Source organism: Electrophorus electricus, chromosome 15 (genome assembly GCF_013358815.1).
Source record: "Electrophorus electricus isolate fEleEle1 chromosome 15, fEleEle1.pri, whole genome shotgun sequence".
Taxonomy (NCBI): Eukaryota; Metazoa; Chordata; class Actinopteri; order Gymnotiformes; family Gymnotidae; genus Electrophorus; species Electrophorus electricus.
In genome coordinates this window covers 11,661,717-11,684,216 of record NC_049549.1, presented here as the reverse complement: position 1 = coordinate 11,684,216, position 22,500 = coordinate 11,661,717, and the positions used below count along the sequence as shown (strand labels likewise).

The window sequence follows — 22,500 nt, the reverse complement described above, 5'->3', positions numbered from 1 at the left end:
AAGGAGAGGAATGGGAGAGAGAAAGCGGGAGAAACGATGATTGTGGGAAAGGGAGCACAGCAACTGAGAGAGGATTGATGCTATTTCCTACAGCCTTGTTCTGCTTCTTAAAGTCACGTAATCCTTTTACATACAGAATGACTCCCCATAATAGAATTACTGACAGTGTTACAGTATGCAGTTTTAGGTTGTATATGAATCTATTCTGTGCTCAAGATTTGATTTGATTTGTCATTTTAATTTTTATTGATATAATGCTATAGAGCTAATTATATACTACAGGGATTGTTTTGGCTCAGCAAATGTAAACTTTATTTCGAATCCAAAGGGTTTTGAATTATGAATTTTCTAGACACTTTCATTTTTCCATTCAGAAGCCTAACAAAGTCCCATTAGCACTGGCAGGCCATCCAAGCTCAGCACAGCTGTACTGGTTTTCCACTTGTTCTCCACTGGTTCTCTGGAGCGTAAAGCCTCTGTAGGTGTAGTCGAGCAGACAGCATGAAGCAGACAGGTGAAAAGCTGGAGATGAAGAGTCCTGCATTTAACACAGCGACTGACCTTCTGCAAGTGCTTGGCTGTCATGCGGCCACTCATTATCACTCACACGCACGCACACACACGCGCACACACACGCACAGAGGGTTGCCGTTTTCTCTTTTAATTATGGGTCTAGAAAAAGTAATTAGATTTGCGCTCATGGTTTTATTAATTCTAGGACTGCAAATAATCTTGACATCTAACACACATACACTCCAGCAACCCAGAAATCCAGCTATGAAGCATAGTTTCCAGCTGGAGTTTTGGTTCTGGTCACGGTGTCCAGGAATAATGGACCAGACAAACGAGTATTCTGGCCATATGTTATTACTGGTGTTAGTTCCTACTGCTGCAAAATATACTGAAATTTTGGAGTTAAATAGAGTGTATATCACTTGGTGAGAGAACTTTCCACTTTGATGTTGAATAAAGTACCTGAATTTTTTTGTGCATGGTAGCGGAAACCTCCGCCATGAAACTGTCCAGTCTGGCCATCAAGCGAATACCCAAGATCGACGTTTGCTAGTTGTCTAATTTTGTCACACAGAAAATGGTTATTAAGGAGAATAGGGAACCATTTAGAAAACTATTCTGAATCCTCTCTCATTTTTGGAGCACTGACGGTATCGTTGTTATTTGCTCAAAAACAGTGTAAGAGCTCTTCAACAACAAGGGTGATTCCACAGCCCTGGATGTCTGAAGTGGAGGCTAGTTGTAGGTACTGATAGAATGAGCAGTGATGGTGCTCTTAAACAGTTGCCTCCTTCTTATTGTCCGTGTTCATTTAAAGAGACATGCATTATTGAATAGAAGGCGTCCAAAGCAGCTCTATTTAAAATTTATATGCACTTAAAAGGAATAATTCTACATGAACACTGTGTCAGAAGGGATCTGAATTTGCTTGTCTCTGTGTATTTAGCAGTCAAATATTAGCATTACTGGCTAATGTAAACCTTGACTATAAAGATATAATGCTTACACACACACAAACACGGGCTACAACTAACCACTTATAGTTGGATAGCCTACTGATTACTTGGAATGAATAATTGACTGTTCGGATTATAGATTGCACAATTACTCAAGGGATCTTATTTAAATATAGCTTGAGGTTGTTTTAGACACAAGGCAGGAGACAAAAATGAATTTACTATGAATAAATGTCTTCTTGATCTTTCATGATAGAAAATGTAAAAATGACAATATCTATTATTTCTGTCAAAATGTAAAACCAAGGATAAGCAACGTAGCGGTACATTAATCAAATAAATCAAAACCATCCGTCCAAATTTCAAACAAATAGAATGATGATAGAAACGTGCATTCCGTGCTTCAGACACATCTGCTCTTCAGATTGCATTTGAAATAAAACACATTTGGCATGCAGATGAGTAATCTTACTCTTTTATATCCAATACTCCATTTAAAAAATCTGCATTCGAGCCATGTTTTTGTTCGTCATTCTAGAATCCTGTGTAGATATTGAACTGCATTGCCCCTCCAATTCCAGTCTCATAATAAATTGAGGTGCGAGTTATTAGAGCTATCACTTTTTTGATCACAAATCACATACATCGTTCGAATTTATTCGAAATTCAGCTCACACTGTATGTGTATGTGTGCAATGTATATTCAACAACACTGAAGAGAAAATGCATTTCAAAGTAGAGAAAATAACATTTGTTAGGCGAGTTGTAACATTAACAGGTTAGCTAGCTGATTTACCAAGCATTCATCATCCAGAGAGCCAACGTACATCCTCTATAGCTCAACTTGGTGTGTTCCCACGCTAGGCAAGGCTGCTGATCAAATGCTGCATTCACAACCATTTTACTAGTTTTAAGAGTGAAATGTTCTCACACTTTGGAAGGATTTTGGTCATGGGGATGTTGCCATAGCCCTACTGTTCACTTCTGTCCAGTAAGCGGTAACGCCTCCATGTCGGAGCATTCCGAGCACGATAAACACGCGATGACATCAACCCAAACTGACAGTTAAATTCGTTGGCAACTATTTTTATCATTGATTTGAGTCATCTACGTTTATTATTTGTTGCAGACCTAACACACAGAGACAACCGCACGCGCAATTTCGGTTGAAACATTCAATCGCATGCGCTCTCAACCTCAATTTATTGTACATGTACCCTGGAAACCGCGGAAACACTTTAGAAATATGTAATAGTGCTGTATGTCTAGGCAGAGAGTGATCGTGTGAATGGGTGTGTAACTAAAAAAACGCAGGAGTCCGGAGGCAGAGGCGTGAAGGCCATGTGGCCTTAACGGTGCTGTAATCACCTACCCAGACTGTTCTCTGCTCCATCCCAGTCTCACTCAGAGGAAGGAATTACACGGCTAACTCAATGGACCTAATCACCGGCTAATTGATAGTCTGCCCTTGGACTAAATGTTTTGCATACTAAACCAATGTGTTCATAAACAGGCCATTTTATTCGTTAATTAGGCAATTCATTTAACGCAGGTACTGAATGTGGTGCAGGTTCCACTAATGGCAGCAGATCTGGTGCATTATCAATAATGTGTGTCTGTGTGTGTGTGTGTGTGTTTTATTTGTGTATTGAGCAAGACATTAGACTGGGGAAGGAAGCTCATAATTACTCCTTCTGACAGGAAGTGAATTAATCCATCGTCTCCCATCCCCCAGAGCCCCCCTTGCACTTGATCTGCTCTTGCTCTCTTTTCAAATCTTTGGGTCTGTCTAGTTTCTCATTCGTTTGGTGGCAGCAGTAGGTGCCCGTCTTTTCCCGCTGTTACAGAAGAGAAACGACTCGTGTTGAGCTGGACAGAAAGATTTCATTTGTCACATGATTAAGGGCTAACGACTTGTCCCTCAGCCAGATCCCGAGCTGATATTGTTACGCTGGTGCAAACCAGAAAGAGCGATTGCTAATGTCATCTGCTTCTTTGGCTGTGAAAGCTGGGCAAATGGAATAAATCAAGAATTGCCCAAAACAGCGAGCGAAGGGAAGACACAGTGGCGCAGTGGTTACTGTTTGGTTCATGTAAATCCAAAACCCCATCTGTGTCATATTGCTCCACCAGTCCCCCATGATTCTGTGGTGATTTAGGGTGTGGAGCGGATTGTGTAAATGTCAAGACCGCAGTGAAAAGTGTCCTTTGCATATTTCACCTCATTTTCCTCAGTTTAGTAAAGCTTTGGGACAGCTGAGAGGTTGTTTAGTGAACTTTGATGATGGAAATTGTTTAGCACAGGTTTAGGTTGTGTGGGGCACATTTGGCTATTAAAGAAGTTTGAGGTAGAAGTGTTGCTGACAGATTCATTTTTATTTTTTACCTGTGTGACTCTTGGGGATTATATTAGTACCAAATATGGATGAGGTAGGTAGGCGTGTGTGTGTGTGTGTGTCCGTGTTCAGAATTGGGGTAGCTGATGGGGGCAGAAGGATGAAACCCCTTATGGATTTTCAGAGTCTTTCGTCTCGCTTCTGTGGAGATAATGAGAACAGTGGATTTTTGTGTAAAAGCTGTTCAACATCACATGCACGTACACATATATACTCTCTCTCAGTTTCTCTCTCTTACACACACACAAGCTGTTTCATAGTTTTGACTAAAAGGTATCCCTTAGTGGTATACATTTACTCTGCAGAATTACCCCGCTCACACACACACACACACACACACACACACACACACACACACACACACACAGAGAGAGAGAGAGAAACACACACAGAAACACAGACGCAATGCTGGCTGAGTCTCTGTCGCCTGAGGCTATCAAACTCACACACCTTGTCTACCTCAGCAGAAGAGATGCCCTCTATCAGTGCCAAACGCCTTACAGTGTCAATTAACCTTCGCGCAGTGCTCAGAGGTCTCCCTCCCCCGCCCCTCTCCTGCTATTGTATCGAACTTTTAGTGGCGCGCTCCGTTGTAGCGCGCACGCGTATTAATCACTGTAGGCTTATGTCTGACACTAACAGGGCTAGCGCAAACGTGCATTAATCACTGCAGTCCACTGTGCAACAGCAGGGCTAACGCTAGCTCCGCGCTACTCGGCCCGGGAATGCTAATGACTCTCCTCCTAATCCTTTTACGAGCGTCGCTAATCTGACAGACGCCACAGTCCCGCACCGGCGCCTGCTGCACGCGCTCACCGTGGCTCCCACGCCTACGCGCGTACTGCTGTAAATGCGCCTAACCAGATCATCCGCGTTAGCGGGTTTGTTAGCGGCTGTGCTAGGACGGATCGCGCGCGCATCGGCGCGTTTTCTGCCGGTATCTCAGCTGCGCTGAGCTCGCCCCGTTCTGCTCGGGACACATCCGCGTCCTCTTGCTCGCGGGAAACTAGTCACTCGTGTCTTGCAGAAACAAAATGGAGTCACCGGAATAGTCTCTTTTCTCGCTCGAGATTTCGTCCCTAGGAAACTTGATAAGTGTACACGTAAATAATCACGCTCAGGTGAAAGGCCGGGGGCAAGAAATGGGTTTATCCTGGACCGCCATGCATTGAGAAAGATAAGTGTTGTCGGAGTCTGCTGAGCGCTGTCATTGAGCTTGAGGGAGCACTACTCAACTCAGGACACACACACAAACACGAGGGCATTGTCTCGCCCTGAGGCGAAATAGTAGGATAACATCTCCCTATTTAATCATTACCCCGAATAATTAAAGCCAGTGAGGAGTGTCTGTGCTAGCGCGCCCGTGTATTATGCAAGCCTACAGCATCTATGTATTTCAGTGCTTTACAGATCCCTGCTGGAAACATGACACTCTTTCATCTTGACCTCAAATGTTAACTCTCAACTCCCCCCGTGTGTTTCCCTCTATCTGCCTTTCTCCTGGTTTCCCTCTCTCCCCAGGTATGAGGGAGTTGTCTCCTCCTCCCCTAAATCTGCGCCGTCTCTATGGGGAGACTCTGGAATTGGAGCCAGTGTTGATAATAATCTCCCCTGGAGCAGATCCATCCCAGGAGCTCCTGGAGCTTGCCAGTGAGACAGTTGGGCAAGAGAACTACCACGAGGTACCACAAACTTTCTCTCTCCCTCTCCCTTTCTCTCTGCTCTCTCTCTTTCTCCCTATCCCTCCCACCCCCTTCTCCTGACTTCTCTTTCTCTGTCTCTCCCCCTCCCTGTTTATGTCACACATCCTCTCTACTTCTCACTCTGTCTCCACGCCACATAACGTTCTGCTGTCTTAAACTCCTGTGAGCCCATTTATTCTTTACAGACGTTTCTTATCATCCTCACGTCTGTATCTTAAAAGTACTCGTATCATTTTCACCAGCAGAAATTTAGAACCCACCAACAGCACCGTTTTTCATTAAGCTGGCCGCGTGTGTGCCTATGTGTGTTTGTAGGTGGCAATGGGCCAGGGCCAGGCAGACTTAGCCCTGCAGGTTCTGAGAGAGTGCGCGCGCAATGGAGAGTGGCTCTGTCTGAAGAACCTGCACCTGGTCACTGCGTGGCTCCCCCTGCTGGAGAAGGTGAGTAACTAACACAACCTTCCCTTCTGTCGCCCCGCTCCTCTTTTATCCGTTTCTTTCTTTCTCTCAAACGTTTCTCTTTCCCTGTATGTAGTTGCCAACCGGAGTCCATAGCGAGTTACGGTGAGGCGTTTAGTTGTCGTGGAGACTGCTGCACTCCGTCCATGTGTGGAGAGGGCGCACTGGTTCTCTCCGTCGCCGTGACATTTCACGCAGTGAACCGCACGCAAACATCCTGCCCTTTTGCAAGGACACTCAGGGTTCAGCACGCCTTGGAAAAGACCAGAGCCAAACTCTGGCTGAGCGCTACAGCTGCTGCTCCAAGCAGCACAATTGGCACATAGCCCCACACCTCGTTAAACATTCACAACACAGAGGAAGTAAACGCGAGTCCGTAACACACATCAGAATAAACCAATGCCTGTAATGCACAACAGCGTCAAATGTTAGCAATCGAGGCTGGCCCCTTATCTTGAGAGTCCGAGGCCAGTGTGTACTGCTGTGAAGTGGCTGTGTTGTGAAAGAGTTGAAGCAGCTCTCTGGAAGTCCCCCATCTGGAGCAGCCTGCTTCTGCCCCCCGGGCCTGGCCAGAGAGTCTGAGTGCTGGGCTCCTGTGCGGCCGCTCTGGGCTTGGCGCTGTGTCTGGGGTGTGGCCCTGTCAGCCTGCCAGGTCTTTGTGCTGGCAGGCAGCAGCCAGCCGCCGTCCTGGCCCAGCGCGCCAGACAGCGGGAAGCACCCCGGGAGCTGTCGCTGTTGGATTTGTGCATTGTGATGTGTCCTGCTCTGAATTTATGAATGTAAATATATATATATATATATGTGTGTGTGTGTGTGTGTGTGTGTGTGTGTAGGAGTTGAACAGCATACAGCCTAAAGCAGGGTTCAGGCTGTGGTTGACTGCAGAAGTCCATGCCAACTTCACACCTATCTTACTGCAGTCCAGCCTTAAGATCACTTATGAGGTAAGCGCGCGTGTGTGTGTGTGTGTGTGTGTGCCTGTATGTGCATCTGTGTGTGCTGTGTGTGTGTGTGTGTGTGTGTGTGCGCGTGTGTGTGTGCCTGTACGTGCTTCTGTGTGTGTGTTTATCTGTTTGTACATATGTGTATGTGTTTGCTGTATCCCCACACTGCAGGGATGGGCAGGAGTTATCACAGCAGCCTGATTATATTATATTATACATTAGATGTTCTTTTATGCCTACTGATATGTTAGAGTGCTCGGTTAATTACTTACTAGATATATGGTACTGTACTTAGTGACTTATTAATCCTTAGTAATTGTGATATATTAAATATTTCCCATGTATTAACTGATACGTTTAATCTATGTATGCCTGCCAGGGCTTCTTATAGTTATTGAAGTTGTAAAGGTCATCGCAAGCTGAGAATCAGGGTTTCCCTGTTCAGGATATGTGTTTGGAGCTGTGAGGGAGCGAACCATAACCGCAGCTAACATAATGGCTAGAGTTGGGTGGAGTGTCTTTCCTGTCTTCAGCAAGCATTACAGAAGACAAGCAGCATTTGTCCTTCAGAGATGGGCTATCATTGACAATTGTCTGTGTGTGTGTGTGTGTGTGTGTGTGTGTGTGTGTGTCAGGCTCCGCCTGGTCTGAAGAAGAACCTGCTGAGGACGTATGAGTCGTGGAGTGCAGAGCAGGTCGGTAAAGGAGGGCAAATCGCACGTGCTCAGTCACTCTTCTGCCTGGCATGGTTCCACGCTGTGTGTCAGGAGCGACGCAATTACATACCACAGGTACACAGAAACAAACACACAACTATGTACAGCAGGTACACACAGTAATAAACACACAACTATGTACAACAGGTGCACATGGTAACAAACACACAGCTATGTACAACAGGTATACACAATAACAAAGACTAAACTATGTACAACAGGTACACACAATAACACACACAACTATGTACAACAGCTATACACAGTAACAAACACACAATTGCATACAACAGGTAGACACAATTACAAACACACAGCTACATACTACAAGTAAGGACAACACACACACACACAAAACTACATACCACAGGTGCAGACAATAACACATAATTACGCATCACAGGTATACACAGTAACAAACACACAACTATGTACAATAGGTACACACATCAACACACACACAATTACATATCACAAGTACACACAATAATAAACACACAATTATGTACAACAGGTACACACAATAACAGACAAACACACAATTACATACCTCAGGTAGAAACAAAGGTACCCACAATAACAAACAAACCACTGTGTATAGCAGGTACACACAATAACAGGTATACACAATAATAATGTGATTCTCAGGTTCATATAAAGCTCTTCATTAGTGTTCAGAAACCTTTTATATAGCATGTGTACTATTCCTGCACACACACACTCATACACACTATGTAAATATAGTTGGGTCAGTTCATGTTCAGGTATTTTTATTTTATCATTATTTTATCATTTTATCTTATCATTATTTTTATTTATGTATTTTGTCTTTTTATTTATTGTGTTGCAGGGTTGGACTAAATTCTATGAATTTTCTCTGTCTGATCTAAGAGCGGGCTTTGACATCATTGACCGACTATTTGAAGGTATGCACTGTGTGACTGGGTTTTTTAAGATTCATTTATGAGTGTGTTTTCTTTGAGCATGTGAGTGTGTTATTCAAGTGTGTGAGTGTGCCCTATGGGTGTTTTGCATCCGTACCCCAAAGAGCCATTCTAATCAAACAGCGCAATTGATTAAACACAGCAGTACGACGCTTTTCTCATTAGCTGTGTTGCACCGATGCCAGGGAGTCCAGCACTCTCAGATGAACTCCATGCATTGTATGACACAAAGCCTGATCAATAACAATAACACTGTGGGCTGATTTCTGAACAATAGCTACTAATCGGGGGAGAGAGACAGAGAGAGAGACAGAGGGAAAGAGAGGGAAAGAGAGAGAGAGAGAGAGAGAGAGGAGGTCTATACAAGGAATCATTCATGTCAAAAGGCAGCTAATCTAGAACTACTATATAACTAATATAGGGTTGCAAGATGAGTCTCAGTCCACCCAGTACTGCAGAGACCAAACCACTGGTGTGTAAAAGCTATGATATTAATAGGATGTTGACGATGATGGGCGTGGGAGCTAGACGAGGAGAAGGTCTTCTCATGTAAACAGTAGCACAGTAGCTCAGGATGCTGTTACTTGTACCTGTCAGGTGTGACTCACTGTGGGCACCAGCGATGTCCAAGTAAGGGCTGTACATGTGTGTTCCAGGTGGTAGGGTGTTTCAGTGGGAGTTCGTGCATGGGCTTTTGGAGAACGCCATCTACGGCGGCCGCGTTGACAACGTGTGTGACCTGAGGGTCCTGCGCTCTTATCTGCAGCAGTTCTTCAGCTCCCAAGTGCTCACACACTCACATACTCCCTCCCACAGCATGAGAACGTCGGCCTTTCCCCCTCAGATCAACCTCCCTAACTCCTGCAGCATAGTGGTGAGTGCACTCGTGCACACTACACGCACACACACAAAATTCCTACTACAGTCAGAGTTCATTAAGAAAAAAGAAAATGCATAATGAAAAGGCATTGTATGTCCTTATAATTCAGTGTGTGCGTGCATCATTGTGTGCATGTGTGCTTGTGTGTGTTTGCTTGCACGTAGGACTATCGTGGTGTGGTGGAGAGTCTCCCAGAGGACGACAGGCCCAGTTTCTTTGGCCTGCCAGCCAACATCGAGCGCTCTGCCCAGCGGATCACCAGCACACAGGTACTGGCACACGGGGTCTGCGCCTGCATGGGTCACTCGTTCCTCTGGGACATGTCATCGTCAGGGCTGCGCTACAACTTTCAGTCAATTAAACTTCAAAAACAAAAGCAACTATAGTAGGTTAAACTTCAATTTAAAGTTAGCTAACTTTATTCTTGCGATCGTAGCAGGAGTCTTACACAAAAGACATTATATTAAACACGTCTACCTAATGATTAGTGGAACACCTTGACTAAACTGTTCCTGCATTCGTTTCACATTGAATTGCATATCAGGCGGTTGAGATTTATTTCAAGGGACTATTGAAAGGAACACAAGGAGCAGGTTTAGTAGGTTGTGTTTGAGGTGGACTGCCAGAGGCAGTATTAACACACGTTCCAGTTATGGGCCCTTTCATCTATCCCCACTTCCTTAGAATTTGAACACCTTCTTTTCTGCTGCACCTCAATCATGATTTCAGGTCTCTTTGTTTTTTTGTTTCCTTGATTCCTGTTCAAATCTTTGCTGGAGGGCTCGTGTTCGGCTCGGCGTCCTCCCCTGTCACGACACACCTGCAAAACGACACACCTCGCTGCGTCGAGTCAGGCAGGGCTGAGCAGGCAACTGAAACAGCGCCACAGTGCGGCAGCCCCTCTGAAGCAGTCTGCAGGGCGTCAGATTTGGCGGCCCACCTGCCCATAAATGCTGCAACCACGCGTTATGTTTATTCCTGTGCGCTTTTCAGCAGTTGCAGGTGTTGTCGGTTGCCGGGGAAGCAGAGCTGTGGGCGATCCCCGCTCGGCTCAGCTCTGGGTTAACACGTGTTCCAGCCTGCTGCTTTAGCTGCTGCATGGCACCGGTGACAGCAGTGCAACCCACAAGCGTGCCCCAACCTCGGTGTGTGGGTGTCACTGGCAGCTTTGGGAATGTTCTGTTGAACAGGACATTGCGAAGAATCTAGGAAAAGTTTGTCTCTGACTGTGTGTGTGTGTGTGTGTGTGTGTGTGTGTGTGTCTTTGTGCTTTATTCTTTCCTGTGAGGGTGGAGAGCTTACCTTGTCGACAGATAAGGGGTTGCTCTTCCTCTTAAAGACATACACATACACACAGATCAGCACTTGTAAATGTGTAAGTTCTTGAATAGCTCTTAGAAATGTTAGGAACAGCTATAAAAGGCTATTTCTTTTTACATTCACTTTGCCGTACTATGTAACAAACCTTTGAGACATTGAGGGCATTGTGTTGAATAGGACTCTCTCTTTTTGTCTGTGTGTGTGTGTGTGTGTGTGTGTGTGTGTATGACTGTGGCTGTAGTGTTTAGTATACATAGTTACTCTCCCTGACTGCCATTCCAGGGGGATCCACATCTACAAATGGAAAACTGTCTCATCTCTCTCTCTCGTTTTCTCTCTCTCTCTCTCTCTCTCTCTCTCTCTCTCTCTCTCTCTCTCTCTCTCTCTGTGTATAGATTAGTGGTGAGCTGTGCTCTCATTTGTCACTGTCAAGTTGAGATTGACCCTCAGTACCCCTCACACACATTCCCAGGGCTTGACCACATGAGCGTGAGCGTGCAGGTGTATATGTGTGTGTGTGGGGGGGGCTTTAATAAGAAGTGCATGTGTGAGAGTGATGGAGTGAGGCTCTGTTTAGGGAGTGATCGATTAGGCCATCAGCTCTTGTTCCACTAACAGCAGTAGCTAAAGCTCCACTGGGCTATGGTGCTCCAGGCCTCTATCAAGTGCATCAGTGATGTCTCTGGTGTATGTGGTGATTCTGGGATCACATGTATGCATGGACTGAGAAGTTGACATCTGTGTGTTTGTGTGTGTGTTTGTTTGTGTGTGTGCGTGTGTGTGTGTGTGCATGCGTGCGCACGCACAGGTGATCTCTCAGCTGAGAATTCTGAGCAGATCTTTGGCTGCGGGGTCAAAGTTTGACCGAGATGTGTGGTCTAGTGGCCTATCGCCCATTCTCAACCTGTGGAAGAAGCTTAACCAGGTAGACATAAACACGCACTCTCTCTCACCCTCCCATATGTAATCTCGGTCTCTCTGTCTTTCTCTGGGAGACATGCAGTAATACTGGACTTCCCGCCCTCTGTTAGGGTTCATCTCTGATCCAACAGAAAGTAACTCCTCCCAGTGAGGGCATGGGCTCCCCTGTGCGCTCATTCATCCTACTGGAGCAGTTTAACGCCATTCGATTGGTGCAGAGCATCCACCAATCACTGGCAGCACTCAGTAAGGTGATCAGGGGCACCTGCCTTCTTACTGCTGATGTCCACAAACTGGCAACTGCTCTGCTCAACCAGGAGGTATCAATTACTCTATGTTTGTGTGTTTATGTGTGTGTGTTTGTGTTTATGTGTGTGTGTTTGTGCATGTTTGCATGCGTCTGTCTGTGTGTTACCTTTGCCTTTCATTGCTTACACACTTCAAACTAAGTTTGAAAGTTTGTTTGATGAGACTTGCACCCCTCTGTCACTCTCTCTCTCTCTCTCTCTCTCTCTCTCTCTCTGGCATTCTCTCCCTCCCCCTTATCCCCTGTCCAGTGTCCGCTGAGTTGGCAGAATAAGTGGGAGGGTCCAGAGGATCCAATGCAGTACCTCCGAGCTGTAGTGGCCAGAGCTCTTGCTGTTCAGGTACACGCACATACACACGCACATACACACGCACACGTACACGCATATATGCACACATACGCATGTATGCGCACGCATGCAGACACACGTACGCACACATGCTCAGGTAAACACGTACATATATGCATGCACACATGCACGCGCTCGTATTCTGCTGCCCTTTCTACCCGCATTCTGCCATGCCCTGTCCTCACCCCATGCTTCATATCTCCAACCCCACTGAAGGGGAACGATCCATAATCCCTGCTGGGTATCGTAGATGTGTTCTCTTTCCCTTTTGGCTCTAACATTAGGAGCCTGCCATAGACCTGCCGCAGCACTGCTGGGTGAGCACATCAATACACGAGTCTCATTCAACTCTGCGGTGAGATTATCACGGATAATCTTGCAGAGGGCCAAGATTTACAAAGAAAGAAGAGGTGAGAGAGAGAGGGGACGAGAGAGCAGAGGGCAGAGGGAAGGTGACGAGCCTGCTAGCTTCTGTTTATCCATCTATTATCAGTTTAATTAATGCTCCCACTGCTGAGAGGGTGTGTGGGAGAGTGAGAGATCAGTACGATCGTGATAAGGATTCTAAGACACTGATTCATCACAAAATCACACGCGGACACACGCACGCCGACTCCGCTGCTACCAGTCTTCTCACTTTTCTCCATCCATGTGGGTGTGTGTGAGTGACGTGCATTCCCCCCTCATTCATAAGCAGAAATACATAGACACAAACATAAACAGCAGAGTGCGGAGGGGGAAGCTGACCTTGAAGACTCGGAGGTGGGAACCGTAGCATGAATATTTAACAATGCTTAATGAATTATGCATTAGCTAACCACATCTTACAACCAGTCACAGCTTACACACACACACACACACACACACACACACACAGATACAGACACAGACTGAGGTATACAGAGACATAAATCCTTGTCATTATCATATATCAGTCACATCATCTACTACATGTCTAAGACTGTGTGTGTGTGTGTGTGTGTGTGTGTGTGTGTGTGTGTGTGTGTGTGTGTGACCATGTTTATTCATGAACGTGTGAGTGTTTGGTTGTGAGTACGCTAAATGTTCATTGTTGTGGTGTTTGGATAACCTTTGCCCATTTGAAAAAGGATGATGCATTTTTAAAGATTTCATTCTAGTCACTTGATAAACCACACCGGCACAGACTGATATACAGTCATTTTAATAAGAACATTAGTAATGAACACTTAAAATGTGAACTTTTGTAGCGTGAAACAAAGGTGTGTCATTAGCTGAAACAGTTCCCAGGAAAGCGTGAAGTACGGATGATGTGCTCACTGATGCGGGTAAAGGTTGGTCATGCTTGACCACTTCACACACCCTCCACACACTCCACCCATTCTCCACACACTCCACACCCTCTACACCCTCTACATTCTCCACACCCTCTACATCCTCCACACACTCCACACCCTCCACACTCCACACCCTCCACACCACCCTCTCATGTGGCTGGCATCTGAACTGCACCCTTAACTGACAGATCCCCTCAGGATTCCCAAGCGGCCGCAGTAGCATTTGATTTTGCTCAGCTAGTGGCATCTCCTGCTCACTCCACTGGCAGCAGGCAGGTCTGAGTAGGCGGGTCCGAGTATGCAGTTTCAACCAGGCAGGTCCGAGTAGGCGGGTCCATGTAGGAGGGCCTGAGTAGGCGGGTCTGAGTAGGCGGGTCTGAGTAGGCGGGTATGAGTAGGCGGGTCCGAGTAGGCGCACCTGAGTAGGCGGGTCTGAGTAGGCGGGTCCACTCCAGCCAGATGCCCTCACCCGTGCTGCCCGTGCAGCTGTGCTTTGACATGCAAGGCCTGTTAGGTTAATTTGTGGTAATGATGCCTTTAGAAATGCCTGCAGTTTGTTTGTATGGCCCAAGTTCTCTTCAGTGTGTTTTGAACATTCCAAGGTGTGGGGGAGAGCCTGTGTGCGCGCGTGTGTGCATGGGTGCATATGTGTGTGTCAGAGGTCATTGTTAAATGACATTATTATAAAGGTTCTACAATTAGCAGCTGGAATAAGACTGATGTGGCATGAATATCACCTTGCTCCTGCTAAACTACTGTCCTAATGAGGCTTGTGTGTGTGTGTGTGTGTGTGTGTGTGTGTGTGTGTGTGTGTGTGTGTGTGTGAGATAAAGCCTGAAGGAGAAGCTTAAGGTGTAACTTGGATCAGTGTGGGTTCCTGGTAAAGGAGGAGATAGCCCTTATCATTATCACCATGGTTACAGCCACCTTATACAGAGCTTCATTAAGGTGCACACATATAGTGGATACAAAGAATCGCGCGCGCGTGTGTGTGTGTGTGTGTGTGTGCGCGCTTATAATTAAGGTCAGTCTTGCTGTTATTGATGATTTGAGAATGATATCAGTGCTGTAAATGTTTCAGATAATCCTTTTTTCTCTATCTTTCTCTCTTTCCATCCCTCTCTCTCTCTGTGGAGAGAGCAGCAGTTGGAATGATTGCGGTGGTTAATGAGGGTCACTGCTCCATTAGATCGCTTTTGGTTCTCTTTGTACATTGAGCCATGCTTTATCCTTTTTGTTTGTGTGTGTGTGTGTGTGTGCGTGTGCGTGCGTGCGTGAGTGTGTGTTTGTGTTTGTTTGTGTGTGTGTTTGTGTGTGTGTTTGTGTGTGTGTGTGCGTGCGTGCGTGTTTGTGTTTGTGTGTGTGTGTGTGTGTTTGTGTGTGCGTGCGTGCATGCACATGCGCTTGCTTTTGCTCATTCACGCACGTGTCGGTGTGCCCATTGAGAGATCACATAATTCCACCGGGCTAACACACTTTACCCTCATTTACCCAGTCAGACCATGGCAAGCACACACTGCCAAGCTCCTACAGCTATCATGAGAGCAGCCAGTGAGCTGCTGTGTGTGCATGTGCATGCTTGTGTGTGTGTATTTGTGTATGTGTGTGTGTGTGTGTGTGTGTGTGTGTGTGCAGACAGTCACACGTGCATTTGTGGGAGAGATCTGAGCTCCACTACAGACTTTAGGACACCTGTCTTTACCTTAACAGAGTGTGTCCATTCCAAACAGCTTTTCATAACAATAAATGATAATAAATGAATCATCAAGTTTAAAATCAAATAAAAGCTTCTCTCTCCTGAGGAAACATGAGCAGTCAGCCACTAAAATAAACATGGAACGTCAGCCGTGAGCTGTTAGTAGCGTTTATTAGGTGCCCACACTGAGACTCAGGCATGACCTCGTCTTTGGAATGAATAAAGCCAAACGGTGATGCTTGTCTGGATTGCTCTTGTGTTTGTTTTGGACATTCAAGTCAATTTTTGTAAATCAGATTTTTTTTAAATGGATTATTGCATTGAAAGGAGTTTAAATAGTAGAATATAGGTATTGATTTCAGAGACTCAGACAGCCCAAGTCCATTATGGCCACCAAGCCTGCAGAATAAATGAATAAAGACAATCAAAATGACTTTTTGCTTCTAGCTTCAGCTCATCTGCTGTTATTCAAGGGGAATGTGCATGCATGCACCGGTATATGTATGTAGGTGTGTGTGAGTATGTCAAGTGAATCAGTTCTGAGCACAATCTTGCTCAGTGTGAGCTGACTCGCACTGTGTGGCCCATTTTTATATATCTGTGTGTGTGTGTGTATTTATGTGTGCATTGACAATAATTACAATATACCGGTATTGACAATAACAGCAATATTCAAAAATGAAATATTGATACCATATTAATAACACGCATAATGATAATATCATATATAATCCAGTGCCAGTAACTAAGGCAATGTTTGCATGGTAAATTTGGAAATGTATTAGAAACCAGAGAACAGAGCCAGAGAACTGTTTAGCTATGCTGCTAACTTAGCGAAGACTAACCTATCCCAAGAAATGAATGGAGCTAGCGTTGAACGTCTAAAAGAGGAGGAGATTCCTACTCTTATGGTATGGACTAACGAGGGGAGGAAATGTAAACCTGAGCAGGATTATCTCTAGGAGCTGCAATGCGCTATACACACCCCAACATAGCATATGAATGGAACGAATAGAGCGCTTGCATCAGTTTCCAGGGACAGTCGTCAGTTTGGCTGGTCCGTCCGCGCAAGAGGGGTCACTGAAGGTTATGTGTGACCGTAGCAGGCTGGAAACACACCTGATCATGAATATTCCAGTGTGTTGCCAACGATCCTGCATCAGCGAGTCTGAGCTTCACAGAGAGTGTTCCGCTGAGGTGGATGATACCTTCACTTCACAGGTTCGAGACAGTATACTGTACCTAGGCTTGAGAAATATAAGGTTGTCTAATTAGTCCTAATTACTGTTGGCCAAACAGGATTAATTCTAACTTTACCAACGATGCAAAACAAAAATTCGAGGATCTTGACAAATTAAACAATTTAAGACAAACTAACACACCAAGTCAAATATAAAATAAGATACTACGCTAAGTACTTAATTCTCGCGAGAAGTTCTAACTTCTTTTCTCCTCATTCTTCTTGTCAACTTCTTAAGTGCTCAGCTCCTTAACTGTTCAACTAAGTCTTTGTTCCTGAGCATTGATGTTTAGAACCCTTACTCGTGGAGGGGGACAGATCGATCTCAGGTTCGCTTATGCATATTCAGGCCTCTTAAGCCGTCTTCGACTTTGGCGGGTAAAATAATAAAAGAAAAGAGCTTTAATGAAAAGGAATGGAAAGAGGGAATAAAACAAATATGTGTTTGGTTATGAGACATATGTCTTCTCAACTATAACAGCTGCGATCAGTTACCTTAATTCACTTGAGCCATTGGGTCCACATATTTGGATATACACATATTTAGAGTGTAGACGTTCTGATAGGTGATATAAAGCACACAATTATATGTAAGAAAGCAGTTACATTTTCCAAGTGAGTGATAGAGGAGCATACAGGAAGAGATATAGGTGGAAAGCATGATTACTACAGGTGCATGTTACTGTACTTGCAGTAATAATGCAAATACTCTTCCTCTACCTGCTATACTTGAGATGAGGAGCTAATCACTAAGTAATGCATGTATAAAAGTGAATAAACACTGCCTGGCCAAAAAAAAAAGGTCACCACCTGGATTTAACTAAGCAAATAGGTAAGAGTCTCCTATTGGATAATTACTGCATGGGTGATTGTTTCAGCTGGCAACAAGTTATTTAACCCTAACTGATGCAGTGAGGAGCTTCTCATTTGTTAAACAGCCATGTTGAAATATTCATCCTGTGGTCGTGGAAAAGATGTTAATCTGTTTCAGAAGGGTCAAATTATTGGCATGCATCAAGCAGAGAAAACATCTAAGGAGATTGCTGAAACTGCTAAAATCGGGTTAAAAACTGTCCAACGCATCATTAAAAACTGGAAGGACAGTGGAGAAACACCATCTTCGAGGAAGGAATGTGGTCAGAAAAAAATCTTGAATGATCATGATCGGCAATCACTTAAACGTGTGGTGAAATCAAATCATAAAAAAACAACAGCAGGACTCAGGGATATGTTTAATAGTGAAAGTAAGAGCCTTTCCACACGCACAATGCAAAGGGAACTCAAGGGATTGGGACTAAACAGCTGTGTAGCCTTAAGAAAACCACTTGTCAGTGAGACTAACCGGCAAAAACGGCCTCAGTTTGCTAGGGAGCATAAAGATTGGACTCTGGAGCAATGGAAGAAGGTCATGTGGTCTGATGAGTCCAGATTTACCGTTCCAGAGTGATGGGCGCATCAGGGTAAGAAGAGAGGCGGCTGAAGTGATGCACCCATCATGCCTAGTGCCTACCGTACAAGCCTGTGGGGGCAGTGCTACGATCTGGGGTTGCTGCAGTTGGTCAGGTCTCGGTTCAGCAACGTTATGTGCCCAAAGAATGAGGCTGACTACCTGAATATACTGAATGACCAGGTTAATCCATCAATGGATTTTTTCTTCCCTGATGGCACGGGCATATTCCAAGATGACAATGCCAGGATTCATTGGGCTCAAATTGTGAAAGTGGTTCAGGGAGCATGAGACATCATTTTCACACATGGATTGGCCACCACAGAGTCCAGACGTGAACCCCATTGAGAATTTTTGGGATGTGCTGGAGAAGACTTTGCGTAGTGGTCCAAATCTTCCATCATCAATACAAGATCTTGGGGAAAACTTAATGCAACTCTGGACAGAAATAAACATTGTGACATTGCAGAAGCTTGTGGAAACGATGCCACAGCAAATGCGTGCCGTAATCAAAGCTAAAGGCGGTCCAACGAAATATTAGTGTGTGTGACCTTTTTTTGGCCAGGCAATGTACAAACATTAAAATACTAGGGTTAAGGCATGGATAGAATGGTTTCATGACTGACCAAAATAACCAGACATAAGAAAAGTTAACATAACTAGAGAGAGAGGGCGAATTTCAATTTGGTGATGATGGCTTAATTAGACTGCATCCCAAGTTGAGCATGTTGAGCCTGTTCTGTATATAATAATGCATTATTGGCTGTACAAGGTTAAGTCCAGATGGGAAGTCTGTTATAGTCACTGAGGATGTGGATCACTGTGGATCCATTGTCCATACAATCTGTCTGAAATATCAACTTGTTAAAAGAAACGGAAAACAACAAATGGAACAATTAAAAATGATCTTCCATACATGATCAGGGTCTTATTGCGTTGCTCGCGGGAACATCTTTCACTAGGAGAACATTAAATTCCAGTATTCTTTGGGGAACATGGTCTTTTAAGTTTTCTTTCATCCAAGTATTCCAGCTTGTGAAGTCATTTCTTGATTCCACATGAGGTGCTTTATGACATCGCTGTCCCCCGGCTCAGGGCTGGGCTTGTAAAGTTTGGGCCATGTGTCCTGGCGGGGTAATAAACGTTCCTTACCGAGTGGTGTGGAGACCTGATAAGGGAAGGGGAACCCTTTTAGCAGAGCCAAAGGTGTTTCATATTTGTCAAACAAAGCGTCTCTGAGTGGGTGTGATGAGGCGTCCCAGCGGGGAGGGTCCGGTCGCTTCAGAGGGCAGCGACTGGTATTCCAGCGCATCTTGATAAGGAGACTTTCTGTGACGAGTGATGGGTTACCTTAGCTTTAATTGCAGGAGCGGGCTGCAGCGTCCAGTTATATATATATATATATGTGTGTGTATACATATAAATTGAATAGTCAGGAACTATATTTCATTTTCGTATCTCTGTCTGACTTTAGATAGACCCAAATCTTGCAGTAATAGTGAAACATTTCTTTAACTCTCACATTTGTGTGAGCTGTGCTGTAAACGGCATTGAGGTGAACCAAGCGTCCGGAGATCTTTGTCACAAAATGCATTGGTAGGGCGAGGAAAAGACAGTGAGATGTTCCTGGTGGTGAGTGCAGCTGAGGACCACCTTGAGAATGGACTACGCAAAAACCTGACAAACTGCAATGAAGCTTTTTGCATTTTTAATTAATGACTCAATGAGGTATTAAATGAATGACAGAATCAGTCACAGTTGGTTCCTTAAAGAAAGCTCAATGAGCAAATAAAGTTTTGAATGAGGCAGGATCAACAATTATACATCAATAAACATGATATAATGTAATAATATTATTTTGTTCATCATTAACGAGATATAGATACAAAACAACTGTAGATCATAATATGACTAATAGGGGTGTGTGTGTGTGTGTGTGTGTGTGTGTGTGTGTGTGTGTGTGTGTGTGTGTGTGTGTGTGTGTGTGTGTGTGTGCGTGTGTGTACAATAGAGCTGGGTAGAGAGAGTGGAGAGGAACACTCTCCTAAACGACACTCTAGATCTGTCTGAACTCTTCCACCCTGACACGTTCCTCAACGCCCTGAGACAGGAAACCGCCAGGTAACACGCTGCCTCATACCTGCACCCAGCATCTGAGGGGGGTGTGCATGCATGTGGGAGGTGTGTGAGAGCATATGTGACTGATTTTGGGGTGTGTGTGTGTGCAAGAGAGAGCAGTTCGGTACAAGTGTGAGTAGGTAAATGGCTTTCCAGTAAATCTTGCTTTGTTTAGGTCTATGGGCTGCTCCATGGACAGTCTGAAGTTTATGGCATCATGGAAGAGTGCAATATCAGGTGCCAAACTACAAGTGAAGGTACATACACACTCCACACTCCATGAGCATACGTGTTGCAATATAGCGGAAATTGCCTGTTATCCTGTACCCTTAGAGTTAGTACTGCATTAGGCTTGGAATACATAAGGCCTCAGCTTTCAATCAAATCAAATTGTTTTGCACAGAACAAAGAGTGTTTTACTTGCCCCAAGGATTCCAATTCTGTTTTCCTCTCAGCAAACGTCTCTCCACATTTCAAATAGACATTTTGAGTAGGAATTTGTCCCTAGTATATTTCTATCCAGATACATCAAAGCTTCTCAGTTATCGTCAATCCTCTGCTGGCCAAAATATTGGCAGTTTCCTCACTTTTAAAAAGCAAAATCTGCAACTTTTCTGGCACTGAACTTTCTCCCCTAAGGCAGAAGGGATTCATATTTGCATCCCTTCTGGACGGAATAGTCCCAGTGTGAGTGAAGAGCAGCACGGATGGTGTCAGGGCAGAAGTATGTGCTTCTTAGGGGCGTTTACCCTTGCGGATGGTGCCTTCAGAGGCGTGTAAAGGATCTAAGTGAAAGAACAGGCGGAGAGCCGGAGTGTGTGCGCTGCACTGCAGCTGTGCCCTCAGCCTCCCCCCAGATCCACCCAGCCCTCACACACCCACACACTGCTCTATGGGTGCGTGGGTGTGCACGTGTGTGTGTGTGTGTGTGTGTGAGAGAGAGAGAGAGAGAGACGTGTGTGTGTGTGTGTGTGTGTGTGTGTGTGAGAGAGAGAGAGAGAGAGAGAGAGAGAGAGAGACGTGTGTGTGTGTGTGTGTGTGTGAGAGAGAGAGAGAGAAAATGTGTGTGTCATGCTCTTCTGCCTGAAAGTGAGCCTGCTTGTTTACAGTAAAACTGAGTCTGCAAGACTATAATCGTGTATGTGTGCACACATGTGCATGTGCAGGTTGGTGGGCTGCAGTTGGAGGGCTGTAGTTTTGATGGGATTCGTCTGAGTGAGAACCAGCACGACTCTCCAAGTGTGTGTGCTGTTCCTGCTTGCCACATGGCCTGGATCCCACAGGTACAGCTATACCCACGTACGAGCTGTCACACTGACACAAGCACACACCCTCTCCCACCCACATTCCCATCCCACACTCTGTCTCTGCTCACGGAGAAGGAGAGGAAAGCATGAGTACTGTTGTTGTAACACTAAGCTGTATATGTGTTTGTTGTTGTCTGTCTGTCTGTGTGCCTGTGTGTGTGCCCGTGTGGGTGTGTGTGATTCAGACTGTTCAAGGTAGTTATTCCCCAGTGGAGTTTGTGTGGCTGCCACTGTATATGAGTGCGGAGAGAGTGCGAGTAGTCACACATGTTCAGCTGCCCTGTGGAGGAAACCAGGACCAGTGGATCCAGAGTGGAGCTGCTCTGTTTCTCAAACAACAGTAACACACACACAAACCAGTACCAGTGGATCCAGCAGTAGTGTATGTGCACACACACACACACACACACACACACACACACACACACACACACACACACAAAGACACACGCGCTTGGTGTGTGTGGGTGGAGCACTGTCTCTTCTCTCTCCGTACGGCTGTGTGCATTACTGTAGAAAATCAATAAATCTGTTTCTATACGTTTAAAATATTCTTTTATATTCAAATAAATATTCAAATAAATCTGTCACAATTGTAGTTGGTTTATGTACATTAGCTGTGTGTATATTAATAAGGAACTGTTGTAAAAACATTCCTGTGGTAACTACAATGCACTCATCAAATAAATATTCAATTAAGTCAAGGCAAAAAATATTGTGCCTCTGTCTGTGTGAGTATGATAAGGTTTGGTATTTTACAAGGAGTTTCACTAGAAATTGTATTTCAACACTTATTCTGAGAGTTTAATACACATGGTATTTTGATCAGTGTTATGCTGTTTTGTTTGGTGTGGTGTCCTATTAAACCTAATTAAGCAGGTAACAATATTAATACTAATACTACAAAAAATGATTATATAGTTATATATTATATAAAGCACCTTTTGTACATATAAGTACAGCTGAAA

General features: G+C 44.8%; 1 protein-coding gene across 12 annotated transcripts in view; it reads left to right on the top strand.

The window, feature by feature from the left end:
* The window catches only part of LOC113578736 (cytoplasmic dynein 2 heavy chain 1), a 90,479-nt gene extending 68,234 nt beyond the window's left edge, over positions 1-22,245 (top strand). For all 12 annotated transcript variants that reach the window (XM_035533954.1, XM_035533948.1, XM_035533946.1 and 9 more), the window contains 14 exons: positions 5,387-5,547; positions 5,884-6,009; positions 6,861-6,971; positions 7,607-7,762; positions 8,538-8,613; positions 9,288-9,505; positions 9,676-9,780; positions 11,640-11,756; positions 11,863-12,072; positions 12,310-12,399; positions 20,119-20,228; positions 20,401-20,482; positions 21,392-21,508; positions 21,718-22,245. In XM_035533954.1, the coding sequence (XP_035389847.1) occupies positions 5,387-5,547; positions 5,884-6,009; positions 6,861-6,971; positions 7,607-7,762; positions 8,538-8,613; positions 9,288-9,505; positions 9,676-9,780; positions 11,640-11,756; positions 11,863-12,072; positions 12,310-12,399; positions 20,119-20,228; positions 20,401-20,482; positions 21,392-21,508; positions 21,718-21,876 (1,838 nt within the window). In that variant the 3' untranslated portion in view covers positions 21,877-22,245. The remainder of the gene's footprint in view (positions 1-5,386; positions 5,548-5,883; positions 6,010-6,860; positions 6,972-7,606; positions 7,763-8,537; positions 8,614-9,287; positions 9,506-9,675; positions 9,781-11,639; positions 11,757-11,862; positions 12,073-12,309; positions 12,400-20,118; positions 20,229-20,400; positions 20,483-21,391; positions 21,509-21,717) is intronic.
* Positions 22,246-22,500: the final 255 nt, after the last annotated feature.